This window comes from Furipterus horrens, unplaced genomic scaffold (assembly GCF_987537825.1).
Source record: "Furipterus horrens unplaced genomic scaffold, mFurHor1.1.pri manual_scaffold_3, whole genome shotgun sequence".
Lineage (NCBI taxonomy): Eukaryota > Metazoa > Chordata > Mammalia > Chiroptera > Furipteridae > Furipterus > Furipterus horrens.
The window spans coordinates 104,375,120-104,390,109 of NW_028327173.1; the positions used below are offsets into that span (position 1 = coordinate 104,375,120).

Here is a 14,990-nt window from a genome sequence, read left to right on the forward strand (position 1 = left end):
TACCCATACAGGGCTGAGGTGATTTAATCTTTTGATTTAACTAGTAACATATAAAGACCTTTCACTTTATAAAGTAACACCTTAAAGAACAAATCATCAAGCCAAAGAACTAGACTTCATTTTGGATCTATTATATTTACTGAAATTTTTCTAAGACTTAGATATTAATTTTAAAATCTACATACTATCTACTATGGGAAATAAACTGGTCTTTGAGTGGTATCAATGAATAACGCCTTTCATGAATAATTTTTAATGCCTATGTTATAATTTGTCTCTTTATTTGCCCACTGTGTATTACATCCTTTTTTGATCTACAGTACTGTGACAATGTCTTTTTCTGGCACAGTGCTGTGTATGTGCTGCATTTCTCATTTAGAATATTCTCATGTTGGGAGTCAGGACTTGTTAAGTGCACATGAAGGCCAGGCTTGAGTGATCATTACACCCCTTATTCTCATCTCTTGGGATTAGCATTTACCTACAACACTACAAACTGTTGCACATTACAGACTAGTGCAACAGTTTGTCATTTGGTATGTAAAGGGGCCTACAAGTAAACCAACTGGAGTCCCCACTTGAAAACTGCATTGCAGTTATTTGTACCTATGACAGATAAGGAGAGCTTTGAATACCCAGGGCCTTAATGGCAGAAAATGCAACTCTTACCCTGTTTTGTTTGTGTTTATTATTGTTGTGTTATTTGGGGACATTTTTCTTGTTACTGTAATTTGGTTTTAGTTTTTATTTTATCTTGTGTTGTAGCAAAGAAGTAAACGAGGGGGGTGGTCCAAAGGAAGAAAGAGGAAGAAACCTCTTCGAGACAGCAATGCACCCAAATCCCCCCTTACAGGATACGTGCGGTTCATGAATGAGCGTCGAGAACAACTTCGAGCAAAGAGACCAGAAGTCCCATTTCCAGAAATCACAAGAATGTTAGGTAACGAATGGAGTAAACTGCCTCCTGAGGAAAAACAGGTAATTTTTTTTTATTCCTGATCCTTAGCTTGTTTTTTATTATATCTCAAAAATAATCTGTCAGAAAAGCAAAGAGGACGAATTGTTGATTCTTCAGTTTTGTCAGAGTCTTTCATAGCTCTCTTCTCCAGCACAGTGGTTTTCATACTCTCTCAGGTAGCTGTAGGGTGCAAGAGCAGGAGGGCTCTTAACCAAAGCAGCTGCACTAGTATTTGATTTATAAGACTTTTGTGATCGTTCGATATTAAGTTTATCAACATAATTTATTCTACCAAGTTCAATGAAAAGTCATGAGTTAAATGAGAAAAGGTCATTTGATAAAATTCTGTTCACATAAGATTTTTGTTTGAAAGACATTACTGCTGTAATAAAATTTTTGGAATTCTGACATATTTAACTTCTTATGGAAAATAAAGCAAGAATACTTTATTTACTTCTCTTTTAAAACAAAAACTAGCCCTATTATCAAACTGAAACAAATCCATTTGTTAGAGGGATTTGAGAGGAATTAAGGACAATATAGCCATGCACTGGCTGAAATGTCACAAAAGGAGAATGATTGTTGTAGAGGTGGCTTTGGGTTAAAAGTTCCCAGCATTGTCAGCATCTGAAAAATACCTCTATTTCTTTTATGTCTTATACTCTTTTATACCAAATTGAAAAATACTTTTGGGAATTAACTGAATTCGAAAAATTTCAAAGAGATCAGATTAAGTTGCAATTTGAAGCCCTGTGTTTGCAGTAACAAGCAAATACAAAGCAGTGCATATCACCCATTGTTTTAGCTCTAACATATAAAGTATAATGGGTTATGAGTTGTACATATAGGGTTACTCTTTTGTTTTTTATTTCAAAATTAATGTATGCTCATTGTTTAAAATGTTTTTAGATAATACAGAATGTATAAAGAAAAAAGCAAAAGTAACAGTAGTTATGCCCAGGAATAACCACTGTTAGTTAGGACAACAGTTTGTGTGTTTGTTGTTGTTTTTTTAAGTTTTTATTTGAAAATAATTTTAAATGTACAAGAAGTTACAAATATAGAATAGCACAAAGAACATCTAAATACCGTGTACCTATATTCATCTATTGTTAACACATTTTATCTCATTTCTTTATTTGCATAGGTGCTCATACTCTCCAGCACAAGCGCACATGCTCGGGCGCTCTCTCTCTCTCTCTCTCTCTCTCTCTCTCTCACACACACACACACACACACACACACACACACACACAAAGTATTTTTCAGAATCATTTGAGGGGAAGTTACATACACCGTGGCCCTAAATATTTCAGGGTGTATTTTCTAAAAACAGACATATTTTCTTACATAGCCATAGTATAATTACCAACTTTATAATTTCATGTAAACACAGTAGTTTTGTCTAACCTACCATCCATATTCCAATTTTATCAGTTAATATAACGTCATTTCTCTATAACAGATTTCCCCTCCAGTTCAGATTCCAGTCTAAGGTCAAGTTTTCAGTTTAGTAGTCAAATCTCTAGATTCCTTTAATCTGGAATATTTTCACAACCTTTTTTGTCTTTTAAGACATTTTTTTTAAAAGCACGATCTCTCCCTCTTTCTCTCTCTTTTTTTTTTTGTTTACTTTTAGCAAAACATTTCTCATTTTCTATTTGTCTGATGTTTCCTCATGATAAGATGGAGGTTATGCATTCTTGGTCAGAATACTGTGTAGGTGGTGTGTCCTTCTTAGGGGACCACATTGTCCTCATGGATAATGTTAATTTTGCTCATTCAATAAATGTTTTTTTAATTCCCCCTTATAATTAAGTAGTCTATGGCGAGAACATGCAAATACTGCAATCAAAATCTCCCAGATTTAGCATTTATTGATAATTTTTGCCTGGTCTAATCTTTACTATTGTGTTTGCAAAATGATTACTTCTCAACTCAGCATTCCCCCCACACTTAGCAACTGGCTCTCAGCATTTTAATCTCTAAGCAAGATCTCTCCTCCTGTCCCTATTTATATATTTATTTGGTGGTTATTTATTTATTATTGGTATAGGCATATGAAGTTTTTCTTCAGTGGTTTATAATTTATTACTGTATTTAAGAATTTGGGTACTTAAATTGTCCCAGATTTGGCCAATTGGGTGTTCCCTATATTTGGTTGTTGTGTGGGACAAGGTTTTTAACATAATTTCTAACTCTAGTTTATGTTCATTTAGAAGTATTTTTATACTTTATTTCTTAAACCTAATTGATGAATGGAAAGAACAAGACATTAAGCAAAATTATGCTGTTAGATCAATGAACTTTGTTTAAATAATGAATGGCACAAAGTATATAGACACAAGCTCTCTCATATGAAGTTCATTTTAGATCCATAGGATGAGGTCATCGTTCTTTTTCTTTCTTTCTTTCTTTCTTTTTTAAGGTCTTTCTTTTTAATGTTCTTTGTGTCTTCTGGCTTTAGTATCCCACTTTCCTGTCTCTTAAAAGACTAATTGATGTATGAGATCATTCCCTCAGAATGGATTGGGGATTAGAGGGAAAAGGTAATACTTCGTCCTGTCTCCTGGGAGGGTTAAGTGTGTCTGTATAGCGTTCAGTCATCTAGAGGACTCTAGTGGCCATATGGAGTTCTGTATATAGGAGTAGAGAAATAATTATAATTATCTTCTTGTGAATTTTTTATGAGAGCTATTCCCCATACACTTTTCTTTCCATGTTCTAATTGTCCTCTGTGTTCTTCAAATAGCTCATGATTATTTTACCTAAAGAAGACCTGTTCCTCAAAAATTATTCCACATTTCTTTCCTAGCGCTACCTTGATGAAGCAGACAGAGATAAAGAGCGTTACATGAAAGAACTAGAGCAATATCAGAAGACTGAGGCCTACAAGGTCTTCAGTAGGAAAACCCAGGACCGTCAGAAAGGCAAATCTCAAAGGCAAGGTATCAGAATCAGAACCAAATGTATTTGTAGTTTATTGTGTGTGATGAGTGTCACAAAGCCTCCTATTAGAGTGATGAATATCAAAGACATGTTCCTAACATTTCTTTATTATACTATGTTCATTTCTAAGCATCATTTTGGAATTTTATTAAAGTCACATTGCTCTCATTTATAAATTCCAGTTGGTTTCCATAGCCAGTATCAACAATTTGGCTTGTGTTCCAAGATCCCTTTTAGTTGCCTGTGCTTTTTTTGTAAGTTCTGGTTTAGGCATTTCTCTGCCTCTAACCAAGTCTTTCTACTAAGCCACATAACTGCCTTCCTTTAACATCTCTAAGCATTTTGTTTGCCATTTCTCTCAGTCTCAACTAATCATCCTTTTCGTTCATACACTTATGACTGCATCCATTCAAAAAATAGGTATTGAGCACCTCCTGTTATGTATCAGGCTCTCACCTAGTCTTTAAGAAAGCAATGGTGAATAAGACAAGATATCCTGGTCTTCATGCGTCTTTCATTATTCATTAAAATTGTTATTTCTGCCCTTACAAGAATTGCTTTAAGTTCCCCTTCTTCAGGAAGCACTACAAAGACATCTTACCCACAAGTAGCCTGTCTTTCCTTGTTATTGCATCTTTTAACACTGGGGCTTCCTGCTTGCTAAACTATAACGTTGTGCAAACAGCTTTTGGCATGTGTTTCCTGTTCACCTTCTCACTGTTTTCTCCTCAACAGTAAGAACTGAGTCTGTTCTTTCTCTTGTGTCTAGTTGTAACCTATAAATAAAATACAGGGCTCCTTTGAAGTTTTGTTGACTAATTAATGAAGCCATGAGAGAAAATACCTTATGTTATGATAGCCTTGTAGTTTGCCACAGTTAGCTTGGGTTTAGTTATTGTTCTGTTTTGTTTTTCAACTTAATATTCTCTTATTCTTCCATATTTTTAGATGCAGCCAGACACGCCACTCATGATCATGAGGTAATTAGCTTTCTTTCTACATATCATATATATATTTATAAAATATTGTTATTTGAAATGCTATTGTACATTTTTTTAATGAATGGCAGAGTATTTTCTACCCTATAATTCAGATTAGGTAAGTTGCTTTAGCTCAAAAATTGATAGCATATGACAAACACTCATGTCTTGAGTATGCCCTTGAACTACAGCCCGAACTCCAGTCTTTTCTTGTAGTCCAAGAATTTTATTGACTTTAAATGTTGAAGATGTCTGGGATTTGAAGTGAGATATAGAAATGAGCACCTGAAAGCAAAAATTGGACCATAGTTTATTATCATCAAATTCCTTACTCTTTACTCTCAGAAACAAGGTGTTATTTAGGGAATCCAGCATTTGGTTAAAGTGAACTATTCAGCTACACTGTCAATAAAGTGCAAGTGATGATAGGTTGGTTCCTGTACCTCCTTTTCTCATTGGCAAATATTTGTTCACTTGGCCTTTTCCCCTCCATTTGGTTCAGCCTCATTAATAGGAATTAGGCCTAGGTTCCTATGTATGAATTATAGAATTCAGGCCAGTGTGTGTTGGCTGTGCTGCGTAGAGAGCCTGAAATATATATGTAGGCTGTGGTTAATACAGTCATGTGTCATTTAATGGGGATATGTTTGGAGACAGATGTCATTAGGTGATTTTGTCATTGTTAACATTATACAGTGCACTGCGCTACACAAACCTGGAGGGTACAACCTGCTGTACACCTAGGCCGTATGTATAAAGCATTGTATATGTGGTCCATCATTCACTGAAACAGTGTTATATGGCACAGGACTGTATATGGCTGTAAGAAAATAAAATTGAAATTTCATTTCTTAAGACCTCAGTAACTCCTCATTGCTTACCAGATCATATTCAAACTCAGCAATTAGGGTCCTCTGTGGTTAAGTTCCAACTTATCTTTCCAGCTATCTTAGCTCCCATATTATTTGTACATAATTCATGAAACTTAAAAGGCTATATTTACAACTCACTGTCCTCCAGGCGCTCCAGTCTTTCTCTGCTTCATGCCTGTGCTCATATTCTTTTTTTCTTGGAAATTCTTTTCCTTGATCATTTTTTTCTGTGCCCCACCCCCCCATCATCTCATTTTGCCTCTCAAAATTCTAGTTATCAGGTTTCATTTCTTCCCACAAACTTTGCCTGTGTCCTCCAGTTTCCTTTAACCCTCACAGCTCTCTGTATTTCTCTTATGCATGTAGCTGATCTGACATGGCGTTGAGGTTATTCAAGTGCTTCCGTTACTCAAATTCTTGGATTGTTACCTCTCTGAAGGCATGCACAGTCTAGTTTTCATCTTGGACCCAACCCCATATCACCTAGCATGATGCCGTTGCATGGAGGAGGCCTTCCATTAGTACTTATTTATTTTTAAACAAAACCTATTTATTGAAATAACAGTGGAAATTTATACAAAAAGAATTTTCTGATGTATTTTTTTACATGTATTTGGCTTTTCATTAAATCAAGAAAATCATTTCATCAAAATAATAACATTTATCTGAGGGTTGTAGTTTTCAAACCTGATTTGGTATTGGTGACCTTCAGAACCTAGGGAAAACATTTAAATTCACAACTCAAATAGATTTTTTATAAAATAGATTTTATATGAATCTTAAAGTGAGAAGCATAATAAATAATAGCATTTTGTTCTTCACATAAATCCGATGTAAATGTAGTTATATACATCTCTGCTCTAGGATGAAAAAAAATTTTTTTTGCTTGAAAACTATGTGTGCTTTATATTTTATATTTTATTTTTTAAATTACAATTAACATACAGTATTATATTAGTTTCAGGTGCACAACCGCATGATTGTACATTTTATTTAACTTACAAAGTGATCTGCCCAATAAATCTAGTACTCATCTGACACCAAATATATTTAGCAATACTATTGACTATTCCCTTTACTGTACTTGATATCCATCCTTGTGACTATTCTAAATCCCTTCACCTTTTTTACCCATCCCCCCAACTCTTTTCCCATCTGGCAACCATCAAAATGTTCTCTGTATCTATGAGTCTGTTTCTGTTCTACTTCTTCATTTATTTTGTTTTTTACATTCCACATATAAGCAAAATCATCTGGCATTTGTCTTTTTCTAACTTAGCATAATACCTTTTAGGTGCATACATGTTGTTGTAGATAGCAAGATTTCATTCTTTCTTTACAGCTGAATCATATTCCATTGTATATATGCACCACTTCTTTTTTATCCATTCATCTTTTAATGAACACCCAGGCTGCTTCCATATCTTGCCCATTGTAAATAATGCTGTAATAAAAATATGGATGTATATGTCTTCTTGATTTAGTGTGGGTTTCTTTGGATAAATACCCAGAAGTGGAGTTACTAGATCTTTCTTTGTCTCTTTTTATAAACTTTGGTGGAAAGTCTGTTTTGTCTGGTATAAGTATTGTTACCCCAGCTTTTTCGTTTTCTTGTTTCCCTTTTCATAAATATTTTTTTCCATCCCTTTACTTTCAGTCTCTGTGTGTCTTCTGATCTGAAGTGAATCTCTTGTATACAGCATATGTAAGGGTCTTGTTACATTATCCATTCTGTCACCATATGTCTTTTGATTGAAACACTTCATACATTTGCATTTAAAGTAATTCTTGATAATTTTTATCTTTTTTGTTCTTCTTAAGACAATTGAATATTACTTGTAATGCTTGTTTGGTGGTCATGAACTCCTTTAGCTTTTTCTTTTTTTTCTTTTTTTGTCTTTTTTCTTTTTATTGATTATGCTGTTACAGTTGTCCCAATTTCTTTTCCCTTTGTTCCCCCCCACCCGGTAGCCCCTCTCCATCCAGTTGTCCCCCCCTTTTAGTCCATGTGCATTGGTTGTGCATATAGTTCTTCTCAACCTCTTCCAGTCTATTCCATTCCCTCCTACTATGCTTCTTAATTCCTGTACCATCTCCCTTCCTTTCCCCCTTTCCCCTCTCTGCTGACCTCCCCACAATATGTTCCCCATACCTATAATTCTTTTTCCACTCTCGTTGCCTATTTTAGTTTGCCTTTGTTTCAATTCCCTAGCTTCTGTTGTTGGTTGTCGTGATAGTTTTCATTTTAATGTTCATAGTTTTGATCCTCCTTCTTCTAAACTAGCCCCTTTAACATCTCATATAACAGTGGTTTGGATCTAATGAACTCCTTCAGTTTTACTTTGTCCTGGAAGCATTTTCTCTGCCCTTCTATTCTGAATAACACTTTCACTGGATAGAGTATTTGTGGCTGTAGGTTTTTGATTTTCATTACTTTGAATATTCTTGCCAGTCCCTTCTTGCCTGCAGGGTCTCCTTTGAGAAATCAGCTGATAGTCTAATTGGGACCCCTTTGTACATGATTCTTTTCTTCTCTCTTGCTGCTTTTAAGATTCTCTCTTTATCTTTAACTTTTGACAATTTGATTATAATGTGTCTTGGAGTGGTTCTCCCTGGGTCCAGTTTTTCTGGAACTCTCTGTGCTTCCTGGACCTGTAAGTCTATTTCCTTCCCCATGTTCAGGAAGTTCTGCTTCATTATTTTTTCACATAATTTTTCAATTTCTAGTTTTTCTTCTACGCCCTCTGGCAATCCTATAATCTGAATGTTTGGTCTCTTACAGCTGTCCCAGAGGTTTCTGATCCTCTCCTCACTTTCCTTTTTGTTTTCTCTTTCCGCACTGGTTGACTGTTTGTTCCTTCCCTATGTTCCAGATTGTTGATTTGATCTCTGGATTTTATTTCCTCACCACTTGTCTCATATGTGTTTTCATTCATTTCAGTGTGAGTAGCTTTCATTCCTTCTGTCTTGTTCCAAATCTTTTGTTAATTCTGTAACCCACCTTATAACTATAGCTCTGAACTGAGCCTCAGAAAGGTTTCCTATTTGTTCGTCTGTCAGGTTCCTCATCTGCTGCCTGGTGAGCTGCGTCACCAGGATTTCAGGTGGTTCTGAATGATGGTTGTCCTGTAGTTTAGTTGTAATTATGATGTGGTTGTTGTGGGAGGTTCCCAGTACCTTGTTTACCTACACTGCCATGTTGACTGGGAGCCTCTGTATGCCTTATATATATAGTTTTCTTTAAGTATATTTTATTGATTATGTTGTTACAGTTGTCCCAATTTCCTTTCCCTTTGCTCCCCTATTCCCAGTACCCACATTCCCTCCAGCAATCCCAACCCCCTTAGTTCATGTCCATGGGTTGTGCATATAAGTTCTTTGACTTCACCCTTTCCTATATTATTCTTAACTTCCCCCTGTCTATTTTGTACCTACCAATTATGCTCTTGATCCCTGCACCATTTCCCCATTTCTCCCCCTTCCCCCTCCCAGCTGATAACTCGCCAAATGATCCCCATACCTATGACTCTGTTCCCATTCTGGTTTGCTTAGTTGGATTTTGTTTTTGTTTTTTATATTCACTTGTTGATAGTTGTGAGTTTGTTGCCATTTTAATGTTCATAGCTTTGATCTTTTTCTCAAATAAGTCACTTTAACATTTCATATAATAATGGCTTGGTAATGATGAACACCTTCAGCTTCACCTTGTCTGGGAAGCACTTTATCTGCCCTTCCATTCTGAATGATAGCTTTGCTGGATAGAGTAATCTTGGTTGTAGGTCCTTGCTTTTCATCACATTGAATACTTCTTGCCAGTCCCTTCTTGCCTGCAGTTTCTTTTGAGAAATCAGCTGGTAGTCCTATAGGCAACCCTTTGTAGGTAACTCTCTGCTTTTCTCTTGCTGCTTTTAAGATTCTCTCTTTATTTTGAACCTTTTGCATTTTAATGATGATGTGTCTTGGTGTGGTCCTCTTTGGGTCTAGCTTGTTTGGGACTCTGTGGTTCCTGGACTTGTATGTCTATTTCCTCAGCCAAGTTTGGGAGGTTTTCCTTCATTGTTTTTTCACATAAGCTTTTGATATCTTGCTCTTCCTCTTCTTCTTCTGGCACCCCTATGATTTGGATGTTGGCACATTTAAAGTTGTCCCGGAGGTTCCTAAGCCTCTCCTCATTTTTTTTCGGTTCTTGTTTCCTCATTCTGTGCTGGTTGACTGTTTGTTTCTTCCTTATGTTTCAAATCATTGATATGAACTCTGGTTTCCTTCCCTTCACCATTGGTTTTATGTGGATTTTCCTTTGTTTCATTTAGCATAGCCTTCACTTCTTCCCTTATGCGTTTGCTGTACTTAAGCATATCTGTCAAGTTTGTGAGCATCTCTATCACCAGAGTTTTGAATTCTGCATCTGTTACATTGGCTGTCTCCTCGTTTGTTAGGTTGGTATCTCCTTGTCACTTAGTTCTCCCACTGGAACTTTGATTCGTTCCCTCTTTTGGGCCATACTTCTCTGTCTCTTCATCTTGACATGCTCCTGTGTTTGTTTGCCTCTGTGTCTTCGGTAGAGCTGTCTCACCTATTACGTTGTAAGGGGTGGAGCCTTAGGGATTCGTCAGTACAGGGCAATCCATTTGACCACATTGTAGCGCTGTGTGTGGAGGATGGGTCTCAGAGGGCACAATGCCACTTGCTCAGCACTCGCCCCTTTTTCAGGCACTTCTTTCCACTTTTGTATGGGACTGGCGCCTCTCTAGCTGTTGCCCTGGCTGTCATTCCCAGAGTGGGTGTGTCTGCAGATGTTCTAGAACCGTGGGGGCCCTTTAAACAAGCGGACTCTGCTGAGAGACTGGCAGTTTCTTCCTGCTCCCCAACCCCCACTGGTTTTCACAGTCAGAAGCAATGAGGTTTTATTTACCCTGGGGCTGGGACCATGAGCTGTGCGGTCTGGTCTGGTGCTCGGGGTACTCCCCAAGTGTCCCCCTCTACTTTTTAAAATGTGTGACTGCACTTTCTGCCGGCCTGCCACCACCACACCACGTCCTCTCTGCCCCAGCTCCGCCCCTCCTACCTGTCTGGATGAGTATTTCTTTTTTATATCTTTGTTTGTTGGACTTCCATGCAGCTTGATGTTCTGGAACTTTGGGTTTTCTTTAGTTTTGAGGTAGTGTATTCCTTCTTAGTTGTGGAGGGAGATGCAGCGTGTCTGTCTAGGCCTCCATCTTGGCCAGAAGTCCTTGTATGCCTTGTATTGTGTTGCAGGCTCTCCATATCGCCAGATACTTGTATAATTACTTATTCTTCTCTTTTTTGTGTGTGTGTGCCCACCAAATTATGCCATTTTTATACTTATTTTTCCTATTAAGTTATTCTTTATAGCTTCTTTATTCCTAATGGTTAAAACGAGAATTTGGACAGTAATCTAAAAAACTAACTCTTATACTGTCTTGTCAATCACTGGTTCCTTTTGTCTCTATGGATTTTGCTAGCCAAACCATACGTGGCATTTTTTTTAAATTATTTATTTGTTTGTTCATTTATTTTTTATTTTTAGAGAGAGGGAAAAGGAGAAAGAGAGGGAGAGAAACATCACTGTGTGGTTGCCTCTCACTTGCGCCCCCAACTGGGGACCTGATGTGCAACCTATTAATGTGCCCTGACTGGGAATCGAACCAGCGACACTGGACTCGCAGGCCGACACTCAATCCACTGAGCCACAGCAGTCAGGGCCCATATGTGGCATTTTTGTCTTCATTAAAGTTTATAGTTGCAATCAGTGAAGATTTAGTTGATCTAGTCAGTTGTAGAAGCTGCTGCTGATTATTTGAGAAATGAAGCTTTTTAAAATGCATTATTAAGTGTGATATAAATTTCTATGATTTATGAAAAGGAATAAGTCCCTGTTGATTACCCTGTTTCAGTATTAGAAATATGTTAACCCAAAAAAAGAAGGGAGTAGGTGGAGAGTCAGAATAGTTTTTCAAATATCTATATAGTAGGTTCTAATAATTTATTTTATGCTCACATCAGGTTAAAGTTCTCTTAGTAAGATTACTGACTCAATTAATGTCCCTTACTTTGTTTTTATTTTTCATTGACTACCTTACTAAACCAGGTGCCTTCAAAACAATGGCAATAAAAAGTCTGGTTTGACAGTTATTAAACATAGTTACTGTCAACGCCAACAGGAATCCATATTTGGGGTGAGGGGTAGAAGGAAACTATTTAGTACAAAACAGCTCAGTTGTGATATAGCGCAGCTATGAGGTTGCCCTGGGGCCAGGCTCCTCTCCAGCTAGACAGTTCTGCTCTGTTTCTGGATGGTCAGCTTTGTGCTGTGCTTTGGTCTGCTCTGCTGTTTGCCAGTTGGCTTTGGCCTGTGCTGGTCTGTGCTAGTTTGTTCCACCAAGATGTCTTCAGTGTTTAAGCTCAGCCAGTGAGATGCAGTTTTCAGTCTTTGGAGGAAAAGGAAAGTGACTCTCAGCCAGAGGTTAGCTGGCTTATATCGATGGAAGTCCATGCTCCTGATCCCTGATTGGTTCATCCTCATGCAAATGAGGGCTCCAAATCCTTGCAGTTTGATCCCCAAAGCACATTCCTAATTGGTCAGAATGGAGCTATCCTGATTGGTCAAAGCTGAGGAGCTCCAATTGGATTGGGAAAGTTTCAGTCCTATTGATTGATATAGGATTTCACAACTCTTTTTTTAAGGGCTGGCTCACATGGCAGAAACAGTGCAGGCAGGCAGTTCAGTGCAGGCTTCTCCCTGAAGTGCAGTTTGTGTGAGAGCCCCTGTGTAAAAATGGCTGCTAGGCTCTGTTTTCTAAAATTTTATCCCTGTTAGCCACTAGGAGCCCTTTTTAGTTTTCTTCTGTCTCAGGGATCACATTACACACTGATTCCTTACATAATAAATAACATGTTAGTATAATAGCAGTTCAGAAAAATAAGAATGTACTATAAGTGAAAAGCAGGTACAGAAGGCCCCATGGAGAGGAGAACTGAATCAGAACTTAAAGGTGATCCAGGTTTTATGGGGGCACCTCAGAGTGGGTAGAATGGATTGAGCCGAGTTATGAATAAGTTCATAAAACAGCAAGTACCTTGTGAAGTGTCTAAAACATAATATGTGCTTATTTTCCTTTACTTGTTTTATTAGAAGTAAAATGGCAAATACATTGGGATAGTCTTTGCAATCACTTCACAAACACTAAGACCTCAAATATTCTCAACTGACCCCTTCATTTTGTTGGTGAGGAAAATCACTTGCTTAAGACAGGAAAGAACTTACCCAGAATCACTACTGAATTAGAGGCAGGAATGAAGCCCTGGTCTCTGTATCCCAGTCTAGCATTCTTGGCTGCACATGCCATGCTATATGGAATGAACTACACAGTGTTGAAAGTTAAAATGGGCCTGGTTGTGTGAGATGTCAGCAAAATTTGTTGCCAGTTAAAACAGAAATGATTTGATTTCTGTATAGTAAGAAAAGTATTGTATATCTAAATAGAACTTGAATTCCTAAGACACTGTTAACCAAGGCAGAGACTGAAAAAAGCTAAAGAAATGCTGACCTGAAAGCCATTCAAACCATTCTGCATAGAGGTGAGGCACTACAGCTTGGCACACAACATTAAGCACATTCTCTTAAGCAAAGGGCACTTGAGAGAAGCATATCACAAACTATGAAATTCTGACCCTGAGCCTAGGTCACAGCAAAATAGATGCAGTTCAGGGGAAACTCTGTTCTCTTACCCTCCACACAATATGTAGAATTAAAAATCAAAGGAAAGAGCATTCTTGCTCCTCTCAAATGAAAAACCAGCCGGCTAGACCCAGGAGTCAGTGTAGTATTATTCTCAATAAAGTCTACATCTCATGTGAAGACTAAGATAGAAACCATGATTTTGTTTCTCCTTTAATTTATGAGAAATGACAAAATGACACTCAACCTGAACAAATTAGACCCTTTCAATGAAGAGTAATGAAATCTTATGATTTTAATCCCTTGAGTGAAACTTGGAGCAGCTTAAGTATATCTGAGTACCCAGGAGGACCTCCTTCATACTGAATAATGTATGCAGTAATGGAAAAGTGCTGATGATTTTTATTACCACTCTTCCATTAAGTAGAATTTCTCAGTTACCATTCAGAGACTGAACATTTTCATTTAATTGCTTGGTGTTTCTTATTTTGCACTCTTTAAGAATCTATAATACCAAGGAGCACTGTGTTAATGCACTTACATGGTGCTGTTCTGCCTTTATGTGGTTAACTTAGTTCGGACCTTTCTGACAAAAAGAGAAGAGAGTTAGTTAGCTAAGGAGACTCAAGGCCTTTTTTTGTTTGTTTGTTTTTAGAGAGAGGGGAAAGGAGACAGAGAGGGAGAGAAACATCACTGTGTGGTTGCCTCTCACTTGTGCCCCCAACTGGGGACCTGACATGCAACCTAGTCATGTGCCCTGACTGGGAATCGAACCAGCTACACTTGGCTCGCAGGCCAACGCTCAATCCACTGAGCCACAGCAGCCAGGTCTGAGACTCAAGGCCTTTTAAGAGGCTCTTGGTACCATGGTAGATATTTAGACTTATGACTAGATAATTGATCCCATATAAGCCTGTGCAGTTAAGTAGGAGAATGAACAAGGTCAGATAATTACGCCCTAAGACTTTTATTCTAAGTCATTTGTGGACTTATGTTTATATCTGTTATACCTTGAACATGTTGGAATTATGTGTCATAAATTTTCTGCAGGAACCCGATAACAAAGCATATGGCAAACAAGCAAAGTCAAGAGAAAATCACTGTGAAATATAGTTAAGATCCCTTCTGGAATCAGCCTTTCCTGCCCATACATTAGTTCTCTCAGAAATCCATTAGGAATTGGCTTGAGATAGAGCTTTACATGTTGAAACTGAGTGGGGTGTGGGGGGTTGATGATACTTCTATTATTTTTGTATTATTCTGGGAAACTTTGCTTGCTTTTTTGAGACGTAAAAGGGTAGCAGCCAAGATGGAGACATAGGTAGACATGCTTTGCCTCCTCACACAACCATAAAGATTACAACTACCTCAACAAAAACAAAACAGAAACAACCAGAACTGCCAGAAAATCAAACTGTATAGAAGTTTAACAGCCAAAGATTTAAAGAAGAAATATTCATCCAGACAGGTGGGGGGTGGGGGGGACAGGGAGTCGGTGTAGAGGGGACGCTGCGTGTTGGAGGCAAGGCAGT

The 14,990-nt window shown here is 37.6% G+C and overlaps 1 protein-coding gene across 1 annotated transcript in view; it reads left to right on the forward strand.

Moving 5' to 3' along the window:
- Positions 1–14,990, forward strand: part of HMG20A (high mobility group 20A) — an 84,027-nt gene that overhangs the window by 50,208 nt on the left and 18,829 nt on the right. The window contains exons 4-6 of the mRNA XM_090269954.1: positions 766–978; positions 3,774–3,906; positions 4,856–4,887. Coding sequence (XP_090126080.1) covers positions 766–978; positions 3,774–3,906; positions 4,856–4,887 — 378 coding nt within the window. The remainder of the gene's footprint in view (positions 1–765; positions 979–3,773; positions 3,907–4,855; positions 4,888–14,990) is intronic.